The 24,949-nt window shown below is 48.1% G+C and overlaps 1 protein-coding gene across 9 annotated transcripts in view; it reads left to right on the forward strand.

Annotated features, from left to right (window-relative positions):
* Positions 1-23,755, forward strand: part of ATG13 (autophagy related 13) — a 391,361-nt gene extending 367,606 nt beyond the window's left edge. For all 9 annotated transcript variants that reach the window (XM_086959657.1, XM_086959658.1, XM_086959659.1 and 6 more), the window contains one exon: positions 22,448-23,755. In XM_086959657.1, the coding sequence (XP_086815783.1) occupies positions 22,448-22,525 (78 nt within the window). In that variant the 3' untranslated portion in view covers positions 22,526-23,755. The remainder of the gene's footprint in view (positions 1-22,447) is intronic.
* The last annotated feature ends 1,194 nt before the right edge of the window (positions 23,756-24,949 follow it).

Here is a 24,949-nt window from a genome sequence, read left to right on the forward strand (position 1 = left end):
GCATAAGGATGACAGCAGAGAAAATTACACTTGTTGGTCAGAGGGTGATGTCACATAAAAATCCTGTGTTTTTATTCAACTCAATTAGTCTGCCCAAACCTTCCGTAAAAACAGAAACAGTAGTGTTGGCAAGCATGGTAATGCATCACGTGTACATGCAGACACTAACGTGTTACTTCGCTGATGTCTGACTTTACTTTCTGCTTTATGCAAACGTGCCATTATGCATTGAGAATTTTTGTATTGCCATTGTGCAAGCGCATACAAATGTATTTTATTTTATATTTTTTTTATTCATCACACACCCTCACATCCTCTCACCCTCACAAACCCTCACCCTCACCCACCGTCACACCCTCACCCACCCTCACCCACCCTCACACCCCCTTACCCTCACACCCTCACTCACCCCCTCCTCCTCACCCCCCCTCACAACCCTCTCACCCTCACTCAGCCTCACACCCTCACCCTCACACACTCTCACCCTCACACTCCCTCACTCACCCTCACACACACACACACCCACTCACCCTCACCCTCACACCCCCTCACCCTCACACCCTCACACCACTCAGTGCTACAACACATATGTGTGTGTAGGCGCAAATGCAATGTTCTTGGATTTTCGTCACAATAAAATACACTGAATATAATCTTCACAAAATGTATTTACAAACGTTTAAGCTATTGCCATTATAAATTACAATAAATTTTATTTAAGTATTAATTATTTACAAAATTAAAAGCCATTGTTATTTGTAATATCAATACATCTAAGTCACGTAAATACAACACACATTGCATTATAAATGCTATAGGTGTCACATTTGCGAAAGTTAAAACTATTGACATTGTAACTGACAAAGCTATTAATATTGCTATTTTCAAAACCAACACATAAATTAAAAAAGTGTCATTTACAATACCAATCGCTCAAACTTTCCTAATGCGAAAAGTTAAAAGTATGGGCATTGTAAATCACAAAACAAAAAAATAAAATGTCATTTAGAAAACCAATAGCTCAAACTTTCCTACTGCGAGACCTATTGGCAACGTGTTGTATATCGAATATTCTAGTGGTCCTTGTATGTCCCTAGTTCTTTTTTCTGTGGACGGACTGCTTCCAGGGGCTATTGTTGCCTTTGAATTTTTTTCTTATAGAAACATTTGTTTTCTCCATGCAGAATGGATTTTCTCTGTGTAGTTTAAAGAGCAGTCCTGACCTTCTGTGGTTTGTAGGTGTTATTCAGTGGCATGGCCGGGTGTTCTGGGTTCACAGGTTTGAACATGCTGTTCAGACTTGAGTACATAACCAGATAGTTGGGAATAAAGTCCTATTCTCTTGGACAGTATCTTTCCTATCATTTTGTTACTCTGGTTATGTCCACAGTTATTGTGAGGTGAGCGCTTCTATAGCTGTTTCGTCTTGCTGACATGGGTAGATTATTCCCATAATTTAAATGTCTTGTGACTTTAAATACCCATGAGCCCTCCTAGGGGACTTCATATGGTCAGGTATGTTTATGCCCGCCTACATTAATATACATTTCATATCTAGTTTCTTGTTCTGGACCGGGTTAGTCTTAGTAAGAGGCTATTTATGGTTACAGTTTGCAGACCCCCCTCCGGGGATGGTTTGGCTTTGGCATTTGATTCAAAAGTAAGGGATCCGTGGCTAAATGATGAACAAGTAACTTACCTTTGGTAACACATTATCTGATAGAGACAAGATGTAGTCAAAGATTCCTTAACGACTCTCCCATCCTCCCCGCCCTGGGAACTGAGTCCCTTTGGATCTTAATTGTTTCGTTTTCATCTATCAAAAAAAAAAAAGAAGAAAAGAGGGAGAATCTTATTGGATGTAGGAATTCTCTTTCATCTCAAGATTTTTATTGGGATATTCATATACTGAATTTTGTTTAAGCACATTGTTCAATAGACAGTTTCAGTTTGTGGCTCCACGCTTTGAGTGCGGAAAATAGTCACAAAGGAACTCTGATGTCGGCGAGAGAGGTGTATGGACGTTGACGTCCCATCCAGTGGGCGATGTTGATATGGAGTCGCGCAACACACTCTGCCGGCGTGAGGGTGTGCTGTGGTAAAAAAATTCTGGATCTAGTCTGTCGCCTGGGGAGGATTCCAAAGTAAGGAATCTGTGGCTAGATCTTGTCTCTACCAGACAATGCGCTCCCGAAGATAAGTAACCTATTCAACAATGCTATCTGTTCAAAGCACTCTGACTCTGTTTCAAATGAGCGCCAAGTTTACTTACAAATATGCCTTTCTTCAGTAGCCGATTACCTGTGCCTTCCAGGGGTAAGGCGGTACCCATATTAAGGCGTCTAGCTCATCAAGCCTCCCTTTGCAGAACAAACATCAGCTCTAATGTCACCGAAACAAATACCATTGGTTGCGAACATCCGTGCAAATCATCTAAAAACCTAGCCAACTCAAGAAAGAGAACAGAAACTGCATCTTTCAGTTCAGGAGATAAGTGTACAAAATTGGAAAACAGAGAAGCCCTTGACCTCTGGGGTCTTGCTTCGCAGCTCCCTCGATGACGCCAGTCTGCTGCTTGGTTTTTCCTATCTTGACTGATCCTCAGTCCCTGAGCCCCCAGATTCAGGCCCCGCTGTAGGGACTGTGCACTTCTGTTAATTGCTGTCATTTTGTTTTTACTTTCATTCTATCCTTTATTTGTCAATTCACTGTTAATTCTGCGTTACTGTCTGATTTGTAGTGGCTTAGTGCATTTAGCTGTCGTAGTCCTCCTTCTTGTCAGGAGTCTTTCCTGAGTATTCGGTTTGCTGCTGATTCTCCCACCAGTTCCCGCCTGCCCTCTTATGATTATTTATAGAGGCCTTGGTGCAGCCGCGCCGCCAGCTCACCAAAGGCACGCCCATTTTTGCCCGTCCACGCCTGGACCGCACCCAGCACCGGGATCAATGGACCTCCCGCCACTACACCACAGTGGAGCTCTTGGACACAGAAACAGCAGCTGCTGCACTTACTCATAGCGTTCCACCTGAGGATCATTCACCTGCCACTGTTGCTGCTTCTCTTGTAACACAGGACCGCCACCCCGCACTGAAGCCCGCACCGCCACTGCCCAGAAAACCACTAATGACCCAGAGCCGCTCCAATGCATCCTGCTCAATGCCTGATCACTCTGCAAAGACGCCACGTAAATCTGGGGCACTATCCCTTCCTCTCCCAGGACTTCGCCTTCATCACCAAAACTTTGCTTAGCCGCTTCTCAAACCCTGACATCGCCATAGCAACACCTGAAGGCTACAATATTATACACGAGACCGCATCAAAACAGGACAGAAACCCGCCCCGAGGTTTGAGAGATTGGCCTATAATAGGTTCACATTAAATGGCACTCTGAACCCTATGTGGATATCTCAAAAATGCATCACAGATAGAATTGTATCACAAAAGTTTATTATGGGTTATTATAATTCATTTTTTTCTTTTTAAGTATTTTTTTTTTAAATACAGGTACACATGTGCAACAATGGCAACTATAGATATACAATAAAATATGAGGATTATTTCCTAAACAGGGCCCATATTTCCACAAAAACTATCACCTGGCATACAAACAGTCGTTCTCAATCATTCACACTTAGCTTCACACAATTGCCGTGGATGAGTGTGGGACAGATGGCATGACGTCCCAAACAGGTTATTAAGTGGGTTCCAAGGGTGGAACAAACGCCTACGCGCGTTTCGGTGTATAGCCCGGGTCGGGCTACACCTTCATCAGGGCGGAGGTGAGGAAGAGGGAAACTGAGGCCACAGTAGGGAGATGGTTCTCTATAAGGAAAGTTTTAGAATAACATTTATTTAGAAGATATCCAAAAAAGAGGTAGTTCGAGTTGCAAGATTTCAAAAAAGGATATTTTGAACAAGGTAAACAATACCATAACAAAGACAACCAGGGGTTCCAATGATCAATGTGGCCAAGACAAACATAGTGACATATTATTAAAATAAAACATTAACACATTCATAGGGTAAAGAGGTCCCATTTCTAACGGGGGTTCAGATTCAAGGGAAATTAAACAGGTGGTGAAAATAAGGGTCTCAGGGCTGGTAAGGGAGTTCCCTCCAGGTTATGGTGCCTAGGATAGAGAAAGGCATACTAGTACCTTGATGGGTCTGTGAAGCTTCTACCAATGGGCAGTTCGCCCGGTGTGTTTGTATTTAATATCTGATTTTTAAAGAATTTAGGATTGCTGAAAGCAAAAAGTCTGACGATTAGTAAGGGAATTCCCTTCAGATCATAGTGCCAAAGATGGGAAGAGGCATATTCGTACTTATATACGTCTGAGAAGCTTCAGATAGTAAGCTGTCCGTCGGTTACGTCCGTATTCAAGGTCCGCATTTATAGAGAATCGAATGGCTGAAAGCAAAGGTATACATATCAGTTATGTATACCTATACTATGACCCTTAAACATGGAGTGCCTCAGGGCTCCATACTGAGCCCACTGCTTTTTAATATTTACATGAGCCCGCTGGCCAAAATGATAGAAGAGACTGGACTACTGATGTTCTCCTATGCTGACGATTCTCAGCTTATTTTCTCTCTATCATCCACTGACTCGAACAACATCTCGTCATTAAAACTCGGTCTAACTAACATTGCAGAGTGGATGAGAAAAAACTTTCTCAAACTTAATGGCGAGAAAACAGAGCTACTGGTTCTGGGCAAGAACAAAGAGCTCTGGGGACCCCAACACTGGCCAGACGTGATGGGTACCCCCCCGGTTCCAGTCAAATCAGCCCGCAACCTTGGAGTCATCATTGATGAATCGCTTAATCTCAATCAGCAAGCTGCGAAGACGTCAGCTACATGCTTCGCGATTTTAAAGTGGTTGAAAAAAATCTGTTGGATGTTGCCCAAAAATACCCCAAAAAACAGTCATCAACGCTCTAATAACTTCCAGGCTTGACTATGCCAACGTGCTATACCTGGGGGCCAATAAGGCCACAACCCGACGACTACAGACAGTGCAAAATGCCGCCGCAAGATTACTGTGGAAAATTCCCATCTCCACACCTACCACCAAGTACATCCGCGAATTGCACTGGCTGAGAATCTGGTGAAATTCAAATCCTTATGTATTATGCACAGGATCTCAACCAACAAGGCACCCAAGTACCTACAAAATCTAGTACATCCCTACCGCCCATCCCGAACCCTTCGTTCAGCCACAGCCAACCACTTTGTGATTCCTAAAATCAGGCTGGCGAGAATGGGCGGCAAATCCTTTTCATATCTCGGACCTTCTCTTTGGAACACTCTTCCGGTGACACTTAGGCAGGAAACCAACCACATGAAATTCAGGAAGGCCTTAAAAACCTGGCTGTTTAACATCTAGAACCTGAACTATTCAATGCACTGGATCATCAGCGCCCGGAAACCCTTTGTTGGGTAGCTGTAGCGCTATACAAATGAAATAAATAATAAATAATAATAAATACTGGGAGGATAGAGCTCGAGCAGGGGGGAGGGCGGGGGAAGGGTTTTTTTTTGGAGCAGGGCTCTTTTTCGATTAATACATAGACAATTGTAAAGAAAGATGGCGAGCATGCCTTTAAGTCAGATCTTTTAGGCTTATTTAGTAGCTGCGTAAAGAATAACTCAGGGAAAACATTCGGGATCGCACCAACAAGCCCGGCAGAGGGAATCGCCATCGTCTTCAAGGAAATTATCCAATGCATCCCCACCAACGACGATCTCCTACCACTCATGGAACACCTCAGCTTCCTACTGCAGACCGACCGTTCAAGGGCACCCTCGCATACAAAACTCCTGGACCCAGACCAGCTAACTACGACACCATCAGCAACATAATTGCCCCCTCTAGCCATCGCCTCCTACCACTAAGTCCTATTTGGCGACCTATGTTTCCATGTCAGTGACCCACACTACGTCAACTCCACCTTCTTCCTCCTGGAGAACATGAACAAAATCGATCTCACCCAATTGGTCACTGAACTCGCGCACAAAGGCGGACATACTCTTCAACTCCATCTTCACCTCCAGCAACAGATTAAAATGTAGCCACGTCACAGAGCTCAACTGGACCAACCACGCCATTGTCCACTTTACCATCTCAGACACTGAGAACACCATCACCAAGCACCAAAGTTCCTCCCACTGCAGCTTGGCCAAGGAAACTGAGACACAGTGGGCACAGGGCCTAAACACCACCCTGCTCAAAACATCATCAGACCTTGGCCAGGCCGTCCAGAATTTCTGCGCATGGATCATGAAATGTGCTGACAGAGTCTCACAGACGAAAGCAAAATCCAACAAAACCTCAAAACATGCCAGCTAGTACACCCCAAAGCTCAGAACTACCAAACGTAACTACTACTGACTCGAGAAATTATGGCGTACCACAAACAACCCCAACGACAAGGCAACTCACATAGCAGATATCAGTGACTGCCACCTGCACATCAAGGAAGCAAAGAGAGTGGTTATCACTTCACTGCCTGCATCAATACAGCAGCCAACAACACGAAAGAACTGTTGAAAATAGTCAAGAACTTCTTCAACCCAGCAGCCACAGAACAACATTTATCCCTCGCAAGAACTCTGCGACTGCCTCTCGGACTACTTCCACAGCAAGATGGCCACCATCTACAACAACTCTGGCTCACAACCCACTGCTCTCAACCTCAACAGCCTCAACTAACTTGGGCACACCAACCTATTGACCACCACTTTGTCTTCGATCACCACTCAGACCACCACAGCTATCATGTCATCTATCCACTCCCGTGGCAACCACAGCCTCTTTAACCTTGAAACCAACCCAATCAGCCCAGAACTAACAAGCATCACCAACACCTCCATCTCCACAGAAGTCTTCCCGGACAGTTGTAAACACGTAGAGGTCAGACCTTTCCTACAGAAACTCTGCGCCAACCCTAGCAAACTTAAAAATTGCCATCTGATCTTCCTGCTCCCCTTACCCAGCCAAAGTACTTGAGAAGGCCATCAACCAACAGCTAGTCTATTACCTAGAACATAAAACACCTACTTGATGCCTCCCAATCTGGATTCCAGGCCAGCCACAGCACCAAGGCCATGCTGATCTCTGCCACAGACGACATCAAAACCCCTCCTCGACCGAAGGAGAGACCGTGGCCCTGATCCTCCTCGACCGCTCTGTGGCGTTCCATTTTTTTTTTTTTTTAACATCATTTTTATTGCATCACCAATATAATAGTACAGACAAGATATACAACAATATGAGCATGGCATGGACCAGTTCAGTTGAATACATTCGTTTTTCGTCCTGGGAGCTCTCCCCGCTTGCAATGCGGGCAGCTTCATCTCCGCCTTGGTCTCATACTTCTTACATTGTCTGACCGCTTCATTGTGCACATAACCCTGGAATGCTTTTGTGATTTACGCCCCTCCCCCTCCCCAATTTTCGGTACCCCAACATCCCTCCAAACCAGCTTCCTACCCGCCCTCCCCCGTGGTCGCGCTGCGCTTGAGTAACCATGTATCAGTGCCTGGTGTGTTGCAGGAGGAAGCAAACAATCGCTAAGGTGTGTTCTCCTGTATAGTGTTAGGGTCTGCTCCGGCTAGTTCACTCTCGCCTTCCTGCCCCTCATCGTCCACATCCCTGAGCGCCTGCACCATCACCTCCCATGCAGTCGCCCTTTCCAGTGCTTTCTCATCATTCGACCTCCAGGCCATCTGGTATCGTAGGGTACTATCACACGCGGCCCATCTCAGACACTCCCCATACCATCTTTTATACGTGGGCCCCACTCTGGACTTCCAGTTTCGTGTGATCTCCCGCTTGGCCAGGATAAGCCCTAAATCTATAAATTTACTTGACATCGTATTTCTAGGTGTGTGTGGGAACCAGTGAAGGATGCCAACTGCCTTAGTGTATTGGATATCCCTGTCCGTCGCCCCGTTAAGGGCCCGTCCAACTTCCTGCCAGTAGTCGCCTAAAGAGGGGCAATCCCACAGCATATGACAGAAATCCGCCCCCGCTGTATTACATCTGGGGCAAGCAGCGTCGGTCGCCCCAAACGCTCTGTGGCGTTCCATACCGTTCCTCACCACACCCTCATGAACAGATTCTACAACTCCGGCATATGACAAAACACCATAAAGTGTAACGTCTCCTTACATACAGGTTGCACACAGAGCATCTAGCTGCCTCCCTTCACCTCCAAACCCAAGGACATCATATGTGGCGTGCCCCACAGGATCATCCCTTAGCCCTACCCTGTTCAACACCTACATGACCACTCACGCAGACATCGGCAGATCCCATGACCTCAACATAATTTCAAACAGAGTCAACACTCAACTTATCCTCTCACTAACTGAAGACCCCTCCACCTCCTGAACCAACTTCTGCAATGCCATGACCAACGTAGTTAACTGGATGAAGGACAACTGCCTCAAACTCAACTCCGACAAGACAGAAGTACTGATCTTCAGGATAAACACTTCCTTCTCGGACCACAGCTGGTGGGCAGCAGTACTTGGTCCTGCCCCCTTACCTACAGACTACGCATGCAACCTAGCCATCATTCTAGACAGCAAACTGACTATGAAACTGAAAGTTAATGGTGTTGCCTCCTCCAGCTTCCACACCCTTCGCATGCTCCGCAGAATCTTTCGATGGATCCCAGCAAGCACCAGACCTTCACTCAGACCGTCGGCGCCTGCCGCCTCGACTACAGCAATGCTCTCTACTCCGACATCTCTGCCCAGCTCCTCAGATGACTCCAGACCATGCAGAATGCAGCTGCCAGACTCGGCCTGAACCTCTCCAAACTGACCCATATCACCTCCCACCTCAGAAGCCTCCTGTAGCTCCCCATACAGAAGAAATTCCAGTTCAAGATCCTCACACACACCTACAACGCTCTACACGATTAAGTACCGGTCTACATACACCATCCATTGAATTTCCATCTACCCACAAGACACCTGCGCTCCTCCTCACTAGCCCGTGTGCACACCCCCACATCCGTCTCAGCAGGAGCCACTCCTTCTCTTACATCACTACAAAGACCTGGAACAACCTGCCACTCCATCTTTGTACAGCTACCTCTCTGTCAGAATCTAAGACCTGGATTTTAGATTGAGACGTCCCACCCTCAGCACCCAGATACCCCTGGGGATTACAGTGCCGGGCTATCCGCACCGCCTGTGCCTGTGCCTTACTTGTAATCACTGGGCATTTCTCATTTATTTATTTAATTAGCGCTGCTTGCACTGCTTGTGCCTGTGCCTTGATTGGGATCATTGGATTGTATTTCATTATTAACTCTGCTGCCTGTGCCGATCCCACTGGCGTTTGCCGACCGCCATTGCCTGACCTGTGCCCCTAGCTCGCCGCGCTCGCATTTTGGCTTGCAGCCATCTTGTTGTTGTTGTGGCACCCCTAGCCCGGCTCTCCGCCCCGCTCCCCGCCTCCAAGATCATCCTCCCTCGTCCCTCGCCCCTCCCACTATCCATATATGACTGATGCATTTGCGCGCAGCGTTCAGGTCGCGCCCCATGCGCTCTGAAGGTGCGCCACAGGTAAGCCCGTCCGCGCCTGGACCGCGCCTAGCGCCAGACCCCCTGGACCCCGCCGCACCCAACCCACTAGAGTCACATATGATGCCACAACTCTCCTCGCCCTCAACCCCGGACGCGCACCAAAATGCTGCGAAGCCATCCCAGGACGTACCCACGGCCCATTCGCCTGCCTCTCCTGCAAGTTCAACTGCTTCAGGACCCTCACCAAATCCACTTCCTCCATTCACAGCACCGACTCCAACCGCCTGAAGTGCATCCTGCTTAACACCTTCTCGGTCCACAGACACGCAACTGAACTCTGGGACCTACTCGACACTGCTTCACCGGACATCGCCTTCCTTACAGAAACATGGATGAACACATCATCAGCACCCGACATCGCCATAGCCATACCGGACGCTTACAAGATTATCCGAAAAGACCGCACCAATCAAACAGGAGGAGGCATCGCCATCATCCATAGGAACACCATCAAAATCACGACCAGCTCAGACGATAATTTTGCAATCGCTGAACATCTCCATTTTCAGATCCACGCCGACCCTAGGACCACACTCAGAGGCACCCTCATTTATAGGCCTCCAGGTACCCGCACTCAATTCAGCGATGACATCACAGACTTCGTCAGCCCACATGCCCTCACCTCCGAGAACTACATTCTATTAGGAGACCTCAACTACCACCTTGAAAACAAACACGACCGCAACACCTCCACCCTTCTGGACAACCTGGCCAATCTCGGACTCAAACAACTTGTTAACACCTCCACCCATGTAGCCGGACACACGCTCGACCCTAACTTCACCTCCAGCAAGCACATCTCCTTCGACGGCACCACAGCTCTCCACTGGACGGACCACAGCTGTGTCCACTTCAGCTACAAAACCACCCTGACCCACAACCGCCCACAACCTATTCCTCGGAGAAACTGGAACAAAATCACCTCCGACCAACTCCTCACATCACTCAACCAAAACCCTCCCACCCTCTCACTGGACCCAAACCAAGCGGCCACCAATCTCAAGCAATGGATCACCCACAGTGCTGACGAATTAGCACCCCTGAAAAAGCACCAGATCAAATCAGCCAGCAAAAAGGCTCCCTGGTTCAATGATGACCTTAAAAAATCCAAGAAGCTATGCCGCACCCTGGAGAAAACATGGAGAAAAAACCCAACCACCGACAACATGGCCACCTTTAAGGCAGCCACCCGCAAACACCACCAACTGATTCGATCCGCCAAGAAATCAGCATTCAAGGATCGTCTCGACAACAACACTCACAACAGCAAGGAACTTTTCAACATCGTCAAAGAATTCACCAACCCCACCGCAGCATCTAACGACATCACTCCCTCCCAAGACCTCTGCGATGCGTTATCCTCCTTCTTCTACAACAAAATTGCCGACATCCACAACAGCTTCGAGAACACTCCCAGCGATCAACCCTCCCCACCCCCCTCAGATCCTACTCCGCCAACTAACAACCTTAGCGCCTGGAACCCAATCGCCACGGAAGACACCATCCGCCTAATGAACTCAATCCACTCTGGCTCGCCAACCGACCCCTGCCCCCACCACATCTTCAACAAAGCTGACTCCATCATCGCACCCCATCTCCGTGATGTCATCAACTGCTCGTTCAACTCTGCCACCTTCCCAGATATCTGGAAACACGCCGAACTCAGCGCCCTTTTGATGAAACCCACAGCAGACCCCTCTGAACTTAAAAACTACCGACCCATATCCCTCCTCCCATTTCCGGCCAAAGTCATTGAGAAAGCCGTCAACAGCCAGCTCGCCTCCTTCCTTGAATCCAACAACTCCCTCGATCCCTCTCAGTCTGGTTTTCGAGCCAAACATAGCACCGAAACCGCCCTCATTGCAGCATCAGACGACATCCGAACACTACTGGATAACGGAGAAACAGCGGCCCTCATTCTACTCGACCTCTCCGCCGCTTTCGACACAGTCTGCCACAGCACCCTCATACAACGCCTCAGCAACATCGGCATACAAGGAAAAGCCTTGGACTGGATCACCTCGTTCCTAGCTGGGAGAACTCAGAGAGTCCGGCTTCCCCCATTCATCTCAGAGGCCACTGAAGTCATCTGTGGAGTACCACAAGGATCTTCACTCAGTCCCACCCTCTTCAACGTTTACATGAGCCCACTCGCATCAATCGCGCGCCAACACAACCTCAACATCATCTCTTACGCCGACGACACCCAATTAATCCTTTCCCTCACCAAAGACCCCAACACCGTCAAAACCAATCTTCACGAAGGCATGAAAGAAGTAGCCGAATGGATGAGACATAGCCGCCTAAAACTCAACTCAGACAAAACGGAGGTGCTCATCCTAGGATCTTCACCCTCTGCCTGGGACGACTCTTGGTGGCCTTCCGCTCTGGGCACAGCACCCACACCCACTGACCATGCACGTAACCTTGGCTTCATCCTAGACTCCTCTCTATTTCGATGTCCAGACAAGTCAACGCAGTCTCATCCTCCTGCTTCAATGTACTTCGCATTCTCAAAAAGATCTTCCGCTGGATCCCCCTCGATACAAGAAAGACTGTCACCCACGCACTGGTCACGAGTCGACTGGATTATGGTAACACACTATACGCCGCAATCACAGCAAAATTACAGAAAAAACTCCAACGCATCCAAAACGCATCAGCGAGACTCGTATTGGACATCCCTCGCCAAGATCACATCACCAGACACCTAAAAGACCTCCACTGGCTCCCCGTCAACAAAAGAATTACATTCCGTCTTCTCACCCACGCACACAAGGCCCTCTACAATCTAGGTCCCGAATGCCTCAACACTCGACTGTCCTTCTACAAACCCACCCGCCAACTAAGATCTTCCAATCCAGCCCTCGCCGCAGTCCCGCACATCCGAAAATCCACCATGGAAGGGAGATCCTTCTCCTTCTTGGCGGCCAAGACCTGGAACTCACTCCCCACTTGCCTCCGCCTTACTCAAAACCACACCTCCTTCAGAAAAGAACTTAAAACCTGGCTATTCGACAAATAATGAATCCCTTCCCGAGCGCCTTGAGACCCTCTGGGTGACCCTCTGGGTGAGTAGTGCGCTATATAAATGCCCGAACTTGAACTTGAACTTGTTGAGAAAATGTAAACTTCTAGGAATACTATACTCAAGCATTCCTTTCATACCACAGTTTCATCTGAGAATGAGACCCTCCAAAGGAAACGGACAAGCAGTAGAAATCAGTAACTAGTTACAGAAATGATGAAGCATGCTATGATTTGGTGGAAATTCAAGGCCAAACAATTACAAAAACTATATATAAACCTCCTACATTAAAGGTGGGCAGACGTGCCATAAAGCCTTCCTGCCTCTGATAGAACAGACAGACATCAAAATAAAAGAACTGACTATATGTTACTACATTTCAAAGCAACGAGAAATAAAATCTAAACTATTGTTGAAGGAATAACAGCAGCACTACATCACAGTGTCAATGTGATGGTAGAGTATGTTCTGAGCTTGCAAAATGAAACTGTAGCTGTCCTCCGCCATAACTTGGGAATAGGCTCAGATCAGTTAGACCTAGGCTTCCCAAATTGGTGTAAACTTCCAGCTCAAAAGGGGACAGCTATCCTGTCTACACAGACCCTAAACATACCAATGAACCCTGGGCAGCTGGTGCTGACCCAGGTGATCCTCACTCTGCCCCAGACACTCGACTCTATGCTGTAAAAACGTCCCCTACTGAGGATTCAGCGGCGTTTAATGCCCTCATTGAACGGGCGGCTAAAAATCATGACGTCCAGCTCCATGCTGACCCCATTGAAGTGGACTTTCTTTTTGACACCTTTTCCGTCTCGGAGAGAACTGTCAAGACTCTGCCTATGTTGAAGGGTTTCTTAAAACATGCTGGGGAGATCTTTAAAGAGCCTACCAGAGCCAGAGTGATAAACCCTAGGATTCAGAAGAAGTATAAACCAGCGCCTACTGACCCTACTTACATCAAGGGGCAGTTACCTTTGGACTCTCTTGTTGTTTCAAATGCCCGGAAGAGGGCTAATTCTCAAACAACGGGTGATGCTCCTCCCCCAGATAAAGAATCAAAGGTGTTTGAGGCATCAGGGAAAAGGGTGGCAGCTCAAGCTGCCAATATCTGGCGCATTTCAAATACACAAGCACTTCTAGCGAGGTATGACAGGGCATATTACGACACACTGGAGACCCTGTTACAGCACCTGCCAGACGAATACAAAGAGGCAGCTGAGATAATCATCCAAGAGGGGAAGCTAATATCCAATGCTTCTATTAAATGTGCACTGGACGCGGCTGACACCGCGGCCAGAGCTGTCAACACTAGTGTCATGCTGAGACGACATGCCTGGCTTAGAATCTCAGGATTTAAGCCAGAGTGGCCAATTAATCCTTTCCCTCACCAAAGACCCCAACACCGTCAAAACCAATCTTCACGAAGGCATGAAAGAAGTAGCCGAATGGATGAGACATAGCCGCCTAAAACTCAACTCAGACAAAACGGAGGTGCTCATCCTAGGATCTTCACCCTCTGCCTGGGACGACTCTTGGTGGCCTTCCGCTCTGGGCACAGCACCCACACCCAATGACCATGCACGTAACCTTGGCTTCATCCTAGACTCCTCTCTATTTCGATGTCCAGACAAGTCAACGCAGTCTCATCCTCCTGCTTCAATGTACTTCGCATTCTCAAAAAGATCTTCCGCTGGATCCCCCTCGATACAAGAAAGACTGTCACCCACGCACTGGTCACGAGTCGACTGGATTATGGTAACACACTATACGCCGCAATCACAGCAAAATTACAGAAAAAACTCCAACGCATCCAAAACGCATCAGCGAGACTCGTATTGGACATCCCTCGCCAAGATCACATCACCAGACACCTAAAAGACCTCCACTGGCTCCCCGTCAACAAAAGAATTACATTCCGTCTTCTCACCCACGCACACAAGGCCCTCTACAATCTAGGTCCCGAATGCCTCAACACTCGACTGTCCTTCTACAAACCCACCCGCCAACTAAGATCTTCCAATCCAGCCCTCGCCGCAGTCCCGCACATCCGAAAATCCACCATGGAAGGGAGATCCTTCTCCTTCTTGGCGGCCAAGACCTGGAACTCACTCCCCACTTGCCTCCGCCTTACTCAAAACCACACCTCCTTCAGAAAAGAACTTAAAACCTGGCTATTCGACAAATAATGAACCCCTTCCCAAGCGCCTTGAGACCCTCTGGGTGAGTAGTGCGCTATATAAATGCCCGAACTTGAACTTGAACTTGTTGAGAAAATGTAAACTTCTAGGAATACTATACTCAAGCATTCCTTTCATACCACAGTTTCATCTGAGAATGAGACCCTCCAAAGGAAACGGACAAGCAGTAGAAATCAGTAACTAGTTACAGAAATGATGAAGCATGCTATGATTTGGTGGAAATTCAAGGCCAAACAATTACAAAAACTATATATAAACCTCCTACATTAAAGGTGGGCAGACGTGCCATAAAGCCTTCCTGCCTCTGATAGAACAGACAGACATCAAAATAAAAGAACTGACTATATGTTACTACATTTCAAAGCAACGAGAAATAAAATCTAAACTATTGTTGAAGGAATAACAGCAGCACTACATCACAGTGTCAATGTGATGGTAGAGTATGTTCTGAGCTTGCAAAATGAAACTGTAGCTGTCCTCCGCCATAACTTGGGAATAGGCTCAGATCAGTTAGACCTAGGCTTCCCAAATTGGTGTAAACTTCCAGCTCAAAAGGGGACAGCTATCCTGTCTACACAGACCCTAAACATACCAATGAACCCTGGGCAGCTGGTGCTGACCCAGGTGATCCTCACTCTGCCCCAGACACTCGACTCTATGCTGTAAAAACGTCCCCTACTGAGGATTCAGCGGCGTTTAATGCCCTCATTGAACGGGCGGCTAAAAATCATGACGTCCAGCTCCATGCTGACCCCATTGAAGTGGACTTTCTTTTTGACACCTTTTCCGTCTCGGAGAGAACTGTCAAGACTCTGCCTATGTTGAAGGGTTTCTTAAAACATGCTGGGGAGATCTTTAAAGAGCCTACCAGAGCCAGAGTGATAAACCCTAGGATTCAGAAGAAGTATAAACCAGCGCCTACTGACCCTACTTACATCAAGGGGCAGTTACCTTTGGACTCTCTTGTTGTTTCAAATGCCCGGAAGAGGGCTAATTCTCAAACAACGGGTGATGCTCCTCCCCCAGATAAAGAATCAAAGGTGTTTGAGGCATCAGGGAAAAGGGTGGCAGCTCAAGCTGCCAATATCTGGCGCATTTCAAATACACAAGCACTTCTAGCGAGGTATGACAGGGCATATTACGACACACTGGAGACCCTGTTACAGCACCTGCCAGACGAATACAAAGAGGCAGCTGAGATAATCATCCAAGAGGGGAAGCTAATATCCAATGTTTCTATTAAATGTGCACTGGACGCGGCTGACACCGCGGCCAGAGCTGTCAACACTAGTGTCATGCTGAGACGACATGCCTGGCTTAGAATCTCAGGATTTAAGCCAGAGATACAGACCACCATTCTTACTCAGACAGTAAACCCTGATCATCTGTTTGGCCCAGAGGTGGACACCACCTTGGAAAAGATAAAGAAGGACACTGAAACTGTCCATGGGGGCTCTGCAGTCCCAGCAATTCAGGGGTGGTTCTTTTCGTTGCTCAAGCACCAGAGGTGTTTCCAGAGGCCAGCTCTCCCAAACCACGCAGTACTATAAAGGCAACACGCAGTCCACATACACCAAACAAAGTCTAGGTGGATATCGTGGAAACAGCGCCAAAGGCAGGGGTCGTGGAAACAACAACTCCAGATCCTCTGCCACCAACAAACAGTGACGCCTTGTCACTGCCCCCCGACCACGCAACACCGGTCGGGGGGAGACTTCAACAGTTCCTGCCAGTCTGGAAATCCATCACCACAGACAGGTAGGTCACACAGCTCATACAGTACGGTTATTGTCTGGAGTTAACATCCACTCCACCCAACATGCCCCCAAGACACAGTCCTATGTCCAACGAGCACTTGCACTTATTGCAGCAGGAGGTCATCGTCATGCTGCAAAAAGGGGCAATCGAGCTCGTGCCTGTGGAAGAACGAGGCACAGGAGTTTACTCACTGTACTTCTTGATACCAAAAAAGGACGGGTCCCTCAGACCCATACTGGACCTCAGACCCCTCAATCAGTACATTCTATCGGAGCACTTTCACATGCTGACCCTGCAGCAAGTCCTACCGTTGCTCAATCAGGGGGATTTTCTCGCAACTTTAGATCTAAAGGATGCGTATTTTCACATTTCGCTGCACCCGTCACACAAAAAATACCTCCGGTTCACCACCCAAAACCAACATTACCAGTTCAAGGTTTTGGTTTCGGGGTCACCACGGCACCCAGGGTGTTTACAAAGTGCCTGGTGACGGTGGCGGCGCACCTAAGGAGACAAAACATTCACGTCTACCCTTATCTGGACGACTGGCTCATCCAGGCAAAGTCGGCCCAGCAGTGTGCCACCCACATGTCCCACACCATTCACCTTCTTCACGATCTGGGATTCTCGCTGAATTACCCAAAGTCCCACCCGCAACCGGCCCACATACGGCAGTATCTGGGTGCGACGATAAACACTCTGGCAGCCACAGCACAGCCAAATTCAGTGAGGGTCAACAGCATTCAATCGCTGATACAAAGATTCAGACCTCGACACTCGCTTCTAGCGCGAGTGTCCATGCAGTTGATCGGCATGATGGCCTCCTGCATCTCCATAGTCCCGCACGCGAGACTACATATGCGTCCGCTTCACGAGTGCTTAGCACGTCAGTGGACTCAGGCTCACGGACAGTTGAAAGACCTAGTGTTGGTGAGCGGTCGGGCATACAACTCTGCATTGGTGGAATCCACAAAACCTTTGTAAGGGACAACCGTTCCAAGAGCCTGTGCCACAGATCATCCTGACGACGGACGCTTCTCTCCAGAGATGGGGAGCCCATGTACTCCATTACACTGTGCAGGGAATATGGACACCACAGCAAAGGAAGATGCACATCAATGTTCTGGAACTGATGGCAATCTTCATGGCACTAAAAGCCTTCAAAGTACATCTGTGCAGCAAGGTCGTGTTGATCCGGACGGACAACATGACGGCCATGTACTACATTCAGAAGCAGGGAGGAGCACACTCTCCACAGCTGTCTCATCTGGCTCAGAGCATGTGGAAGTGGGCCATTCAGAGAAACATCTTCCTCATGGCAGAACACCTCCCAGGCAAAGACAATCAGATGGCGGACCTGCTCAGCAAGTACAGCAGCCAAATGCACGAGTGGGAGATACATCCATCGGTACTCCACCCGTACTTCCAAATGTGGGGTCATCCAGAGATAGACCTGTTCGCCACAAAGGAGAACGCAAAATGCCGAAGCTTTGCCGCCAGATTTCCACACCCACAGTCGCAAGGCAATGCGATATGGATGAACTGGTCAGGCAAATTTGCGTACGCTTTTCCCCCAGCACCTCTAATACCACTGGTGGCACGCAAGCTGAAGCAGCACTCAATGACTCTCATCCTGGTTGCTCCAACGTGGGCTCGCCAACCATGGTACACCACGTTTCTGGAACTGTCCGTGGTACCGCATCAAAGGCTGCGCCTCACACCCAGGCTTTTGACGCAGAGCCATGGCGACATTCAGCATCCAGATCCGCAACAGCTCAACCTGGCGATCTGGCTCCTGAGGTCTTAGAGTTTGGCTACCTCAACTTACCTCCTGACTGTATGGACATCATCCGGGAGGCAAGGAAGCCCACCACCAGAGCATGCTATGCGGCTAAGTGGAAGCGGTTTGTCATTTATTGTGCAGGCCACAACATTAACCCGCTGGATGCATCTATTCAGAACATCATTTGTTATCTCTTACATTTGTACAAATGTAATCTGGCCTACTCTTCCATTCGCATACACTTATCCGCAATGGCTGCTTACCTCCAAAACAGACAGCACCTCTCACTTTTCAGGGTGCCGGCCATCAAAGCCTTTCTGGAAGGAATCAAACGAGTCATTCCTCCGCGGACGCCACCAGCTCAGGAGTGGAACCTCAATGTGGTCCTCACCAGGCTGATGGGTCCCCCTTTTGAACCACTGCATTCCTGCGAGCTTCAATTCTTGACATGGAAAGTGGCTTTCCTTATAGCAATTACGTTGCTACGACGAGTTAGTGCACTCCAGGCACTAACTATCCAAGAGCCATTTATTATAATTCATTCTAACAGGGTGGTGCTTCGCACTAACCCTAAATTCCTTCCTAAGGTAGTGTCTCAGTTCCATATCAACCAAACTATAGAACTACCTGTGTTCTTCCAAAATCCAGAGTCACTGGCGGAGAGAATGCTCCACACACTTGACGTCAAAAGGGCCCTAATGTATTACATTGATAGGACCAAAGATTTTAGAAAGACTAAACAACTCTTTGTTGCCTTTGCGCCACAACACAAAGGTAACCCCATTTCCAAGGCTGGTATAGCCAGGTGGATCGTTAAATGTATTCAGATCTGCTATCTGAAAGCCAAGCGCACTCTCACTATTCCACCACGGGCCCACTCCACTCGAAAGTTGGGGGCCTCCATGGCTTTCCTTGGAAATATTCCTTTGGAAGACATATGTAGAGCAGCCACATGGTCTACCACACACACATTTACAAAACATTACTGTGTTGATGTGCACTCCAAACAGCAGGCAGCTGTAGGGCAGGCTGTTCTAAAAACACTTTTCCAAACTGCTGCAGCTGGCACGGGCGGCCGCCGTTAATGGAGGGACTGCTATGTATTCTATGCACAGATATGAATTCAGCAGCCCACATGCCTCGAACCGAATATGCTACTTACCAGTATGCATCTGTTCTTGGCATGTAGGGCTGCTGAGATTCATATCGCCTGCCCTCCTCCCCGGCGCCTGTGGCAGCTGCGGCATTCACACATACTTCTAGCATGGTCATCATTCACCAAGTTTCACTCCGTCTTGGCCACAATGGCTAAAAACAATCTGAGGATGGAGTCGATGCCCGTGCGCACTGTAGTCCAGGGGAGGAGCCACCTATCTTGTGATACTTCGAAGACTCTTACAGGACAACAATGTGCGATCATCCGGACCTAACACTAGGCGGCGATCTATGCACAGATATGAATGTCAGCAGCCCTACATGCCAAGAACAGATGCATACTGGTAAGTAGCATATTCGTTCAAACAACTGCAACTGATACAGGTACCACCGCTAGGAGAGACACTGCTGCACAATCAATGCAAAGTGTAGAAACTGCAGCTCATATGCCTCGAACGGAAAATGCTACTTACCAGTATGCATCTGTTCTTGGCATGTAGCTGCAGAGTTCTACACGCCCTCCCGCCTGCCCGGGACCTATATCTGTACCAGTTTTTATCTTATTTAGATATGCACACATGGACATCCTTTTTCTCTTTCTTACTTCTGAGTCCATCATTTCCCATCATGGCGAAAAACAATCTAAGGATGGAGCCGATGCCCATGGGCACCATCGTCCAAGGGAGGAGTCCCCTATCTCGAGACTACAAAGACTTCTTCCAAGACAACAACAACATGCAGTCATCCGAGCCCAACACCAGGTGGCGATCTAATGCAAAGTGTAGAACTCTGCAGCTCTACATGCTAAGAACAGATGCATACTGGTAAGTAGCATTTTCCTTACCTGCCCCGTCCAGGCCTCATTAAACATGAAAAAAAGCAACCACTGTGGCTTTGCTTGGAAACGTATACATAGCTAGAATTTGTACGGCAGCTACATGGTTCGCCCCACACGCTGTCATCAAACACTACTCTGTGGATGTCTCAGCATCCTGACAAGCAAGAGTTGGCCGGCCTGTCCTAAGAAGTCTATTTCCGTCGTCTACAACATCCTCCAGCTAACCACCACTTAGAGGAGGACTGCTTTACAGTCTGTGCAGACCATGAGCATCTTCAGCCACACATGCTACAAACATATGTTTGTAAGCATCTGTTCTTGCAGTCGTGCTCCCACCTGCCAGGAAGCCCTTGGTTGCTGCAGATGTGCCTTCTTTTACTCCGTCTGTTTGAATATCACTTTTTACATGGTTGCCACACTTTCCAGTCTAACGCGCCAACTTTATGTTTACCGATTCAGAAAAGGGGGTGGTGATGAACAGAGTGTCTGAATTAAGCAGACCACTCTTACCCAGTCCAAAGATCAGGGCTTGATCCAGCGCCGTTTTTTAGCTCACTGCACCATCCCAGCTCAGAACCTGGCTACAAGCAAATTAGTCTGTTCCTGTCCCAGTGCATGAGGGGAACACGGCAAACCAAACTACCTAGCCAATTCTTATTCTGGGAAGGAAACAAGCTTCCGGGGACCGGTTTCTGGCATTTCAGCCGTCGTCGGCCCGGCTTGCTTGAATCCTGATGGTGCAATGAGCAAGGGACTCACATCTGAGTATACCCTTCCACGCTTATGGTGGACAAAATGATTCAGAAAAGGGGGTGGTGATGAACAGAGTGTCTGAATTAAGCAGACCACTCTTACCCAGTCCAAAGATCAGGGCTTGATCCATCACCGTTTTTTAGCTCACTGCACCATCCCAGCTCAGAACCTGGCTACATGCAAATTAGTCTGTTCCTGTCCCAGTGCATGATGGGAACAGGGCAAACCAAACTACCAAGCCAATTCTTATACTGGGAAGGAAACAAGCTTCCGGGGACCGGTTTCTGGCATTTCAGCCATCGTCGGCCCGGCTTGCTTGAATCCTGATGGTGCAATAAACAAGGGACTCACATCTGAGTATACCCTTCCACGCTTATGGTGGACAAAATGATTCAGAAAAGGGGTGGTGATGAACAGAGTGTCTGAATTAAGCAGACCACTCTTACCCAGTCCAAAGATCAGGGCTTGATCCATCACCGTTTTTTAGCTCACTGCACCATCCCAGCTCAGAACCTGGCTACATGCAAATTAGTCTGTTCCTGTCCCAGTGCATGATGGGAACAGGGCAAACCAAACTACCAAGCCAATTCTTATACTGGGAAGGAAACAAGCTTTCGGGGACCGGTTTCTGGCATTTCAGCCGTCGTCGGCCCGGCTTGCTTGAATCCTGATGGTGCAATGAGCAAGGGACTCCCAGAAACCGGTCCCCGGAAGCTTGTCTCCTTTCCGGTGAAGAATTGGCTTGGTAGTTTGGTCTGCTCTGTTCCCATGATGCACTGGGCCAGGGACAGACTAATGAATCTACAGCACTACGTGACACAAACATATGTGTACAAGGCAAGTAACACAATCCTTCTGTAGCGTTGGTACCTTCTCTCCTCCATGTTAATGAGGCTGATGCACACTTGATAAAATGCTACGAAAATTCTGGCAATTTGAGCCTCTGAGCAGGGTTTGAACTCTGACCTCGTTAACCTGATTGACTAGACTTCAGGTCATATACAGAGGTAAAAGGGCTAGTTGGAATCTATTAACGTTTTTTCATTTGTTTTCAGTGTCAAATACTGCTAATTGAAAATTGAATTGCCAAGTGTTGCCACCCTGACATCCGTAAATAATTCAAGCATGTGAATCTATGAAAGATACCAGTGTTGCAGAACTGTTACAGATAAATATGTTTTTTCTTTTCTGTACTGCACAGGTTACAACGTGCTTGTATTCTTAGTGTGTTCTCTGTTGGTTGCAGAGTACCGTTTCTGCTACTTGACTTAACATAACTCCAAAACTGAAAATGTAATATAAATGTTACTGTCTCCTGTTCATAGGACTCGCTACCGGAGAAGTTGGCCATGCATGAGAAGAAAATGGAGGAGTTTAATGCCTTTGTGGAGTCCTTGCAGTAAAGTGATGGTCTTCGCAATTCTGTATATGTCTCATTGGTTCGGGCATCGAAGCCGCTTGACCTGTCCTCCTGGCTCTTAAATCCACCCTGTGTAGATCAGTAGCCTGGCCAAAATGGCATTGCTGCTTTGCCAGCCTCTCTAATCCGTTGTTGCCCCCAAGAGAGCCCTCATTTCATAGAGAGCTCCCAGAGCTTTCTTTGGATTCTCAGCTGTCACTATGCTCACACCCCCTTGTAGGTGTTCTAGCACCTGTCAAGTGTAGAAAGCTCTGCTTTACAAAGGACCTTCTCTTTTCATAGTTTGGTAAATGGCTCATCAGCTGAGGCATTTAACACTGCCCAGAGGTAGGCTCTCATGATGCTGGTTGAAGGACTTAAGGAAATCATGCTGAATGGCACTGTGGACGACCAGCGCAGACTCGGATGGAGGTTTCAAGGGTCTTCTGCTGCGAAGAAGCTTTCAGGGGTCCCCCATCGTGGAGTCTGCATTCTTGACTTGCAAGCCCTATGTAGCATACAGCAAGCAAAGGCTTCCTGGGTGACATGCAGGTTTGTGTGCATAGCCCCCTGTCTTTTTCAAGTGCCACGAGCGAGCCATGGCTGTCAGCTTCTCTTCTGCATCTTTGTGCCAGGTGTTTATTCTACAGGTCTCCTTGTTGTGCCATCCCCTCTTTGGATCCTACAATTGTTCTCCCGCTTCTAACCACAAGCAGGCATGCACACTCATCCTACGCAGCCATCACACCAGGCTGTACATATGTCTTCTGCGTGCTGAGCCCTTCCTTCCTAGGGCCATGTTTGTCTTCTGTCCACTAGAACTGCTGCATTATTCCCAATTAAATAAGAATAACCTAAATCCTGACAAATGTATTAGCAGGAAAGAAATGGTGATGTACGTAGTTGCTGCACTGTCGGCTCCATTTTGTGATTTGTGCTGAAATCTGTTGTTTTTGATTTAGTTGTTGATCAGTGCCTGCTCACTGTAAATAAAGCAGGCATTGCAGGAAAACACTAGGAAGGAGCAGAAGATGCAATGTTTGTGAGTCTGAAGGTGGAGTGAGTGTGAGGTGCTGCTGAGCGCCTGGTACTCCTTAAGATAGGCGCACATTACCTTACATGTGTGTTATGAACCCACCTTCAAGCAGGTATTGTGGCAAATGTAAAAAATCCGAAATTTTTATCTGAAATGCACTTTTATGTCAAAAGTAATAAAGTTTTCTTTTAAACTGTGTGTCGTGCTGTTCCTCTTTATATCAATCTGTACATATAAAGCGCAGCTTATCGCCTGTGAGGGTCTCCAAGCCCTGGGTTGCCGGGCTTAATCGAAAAGCCAGGTCTAGAGTCTTTCCCTGAAGTCCGCCAGCGAGAGTGATGTTCTGAGGTGGAGGGGAAGACGTTCCAGGACTTGGCAGCATGGTGGGAGAAGGATCGGCCTTCTCTGTAGCTTCGGCGAATGTGCAGGGCCAGGGCGAGGGAGGCAGAGCAAAGATTCCTAGATGGTTGGTGGAAGTTCAGACAGTGGTTTATGTATGCTGGTCCTTGGTCATGACAGGCTGTGTAAGCATGTGTTAGTAGCTTGACTTGGCATCTGTACTGGATGGGGAACCAGTGATGGTTCCTCAGGTGGCCGGTAATGTGAGTCCGTTTAGGCAGGTTGAGGATCAGTTGAATCGCTGAGTTCTGTAGCATCTGCTGCATATTCATCCGGTGGTTGTTCCTGCATACAGGAACAACCGGCTGGCAATAAAGGCTTGTTTGACTGTTTTTCTCTTGCAATGGGGAGCCCTTTCAAAATTCTTCGGGGCATGCAGAAAGTGTGGAAGCTGGCAGAGGATACTGCATTGGTCTGATGTTTCATCGTGAGTTTGCTGTCCATGATGATGCTGAGGTTCTGGGCCTGGTCGTTTGGTGTTGGTTTGGGTCTGAGTTCAGCGGGTCATCAGATATCGTTCTAGAGTGAGGCGTGCCTGCTGAAGATCAGCACTTCGGTCTTGTGAGTGTCGAGTTTCAAACTGTTGGTCTCCATCCAGTCTGCGACATTCTTCATGTTGTTGTGTAAGTTGGTCTTGGTGGTGGTGGTGGTATCTGCTGAGAGAACGGACAAGCTGGGTGTCATCGGCGTAGGATATGATGTTAAGATCGTGGGCTGTAACGATATTGGCTAGAGATGTTGTGTATGTGTTGAAGAGGGTGGGGCTGAGGGATGACGCTTGGAGGCCGCTGCAGATGGTGCTCGTGTGTTCTGAGGTGAAGGGGGGGCAGATTCTCTGCGTTTGTACCATGAGGAAATATGCAATCCATCTGAGCGCCTCTCAATTGATCCCGATCTGGTGCAGTCTCTTGATGAGTGTATGGTGTGAAATGGTGTCAGAGGCTGCGGAGAGGCCAAGGAAGACCAGGGCTGACAATTCTCCTCTGAGTAGGA

Source organism: Lissotriton vulgaris, chromosome 2_2, assembly GCF_964263255.1.
Source record: "Lissotriton vulgaris chromosome 2_2, aLisVul1.2, whole genome shotgun sequence".
Lineage (NCBI taxonomy): Eukaryota > Metazoa > Chordata > Amphibia > Caudata > Salamandridae > Lissotriton > Lissotriton vulgaris.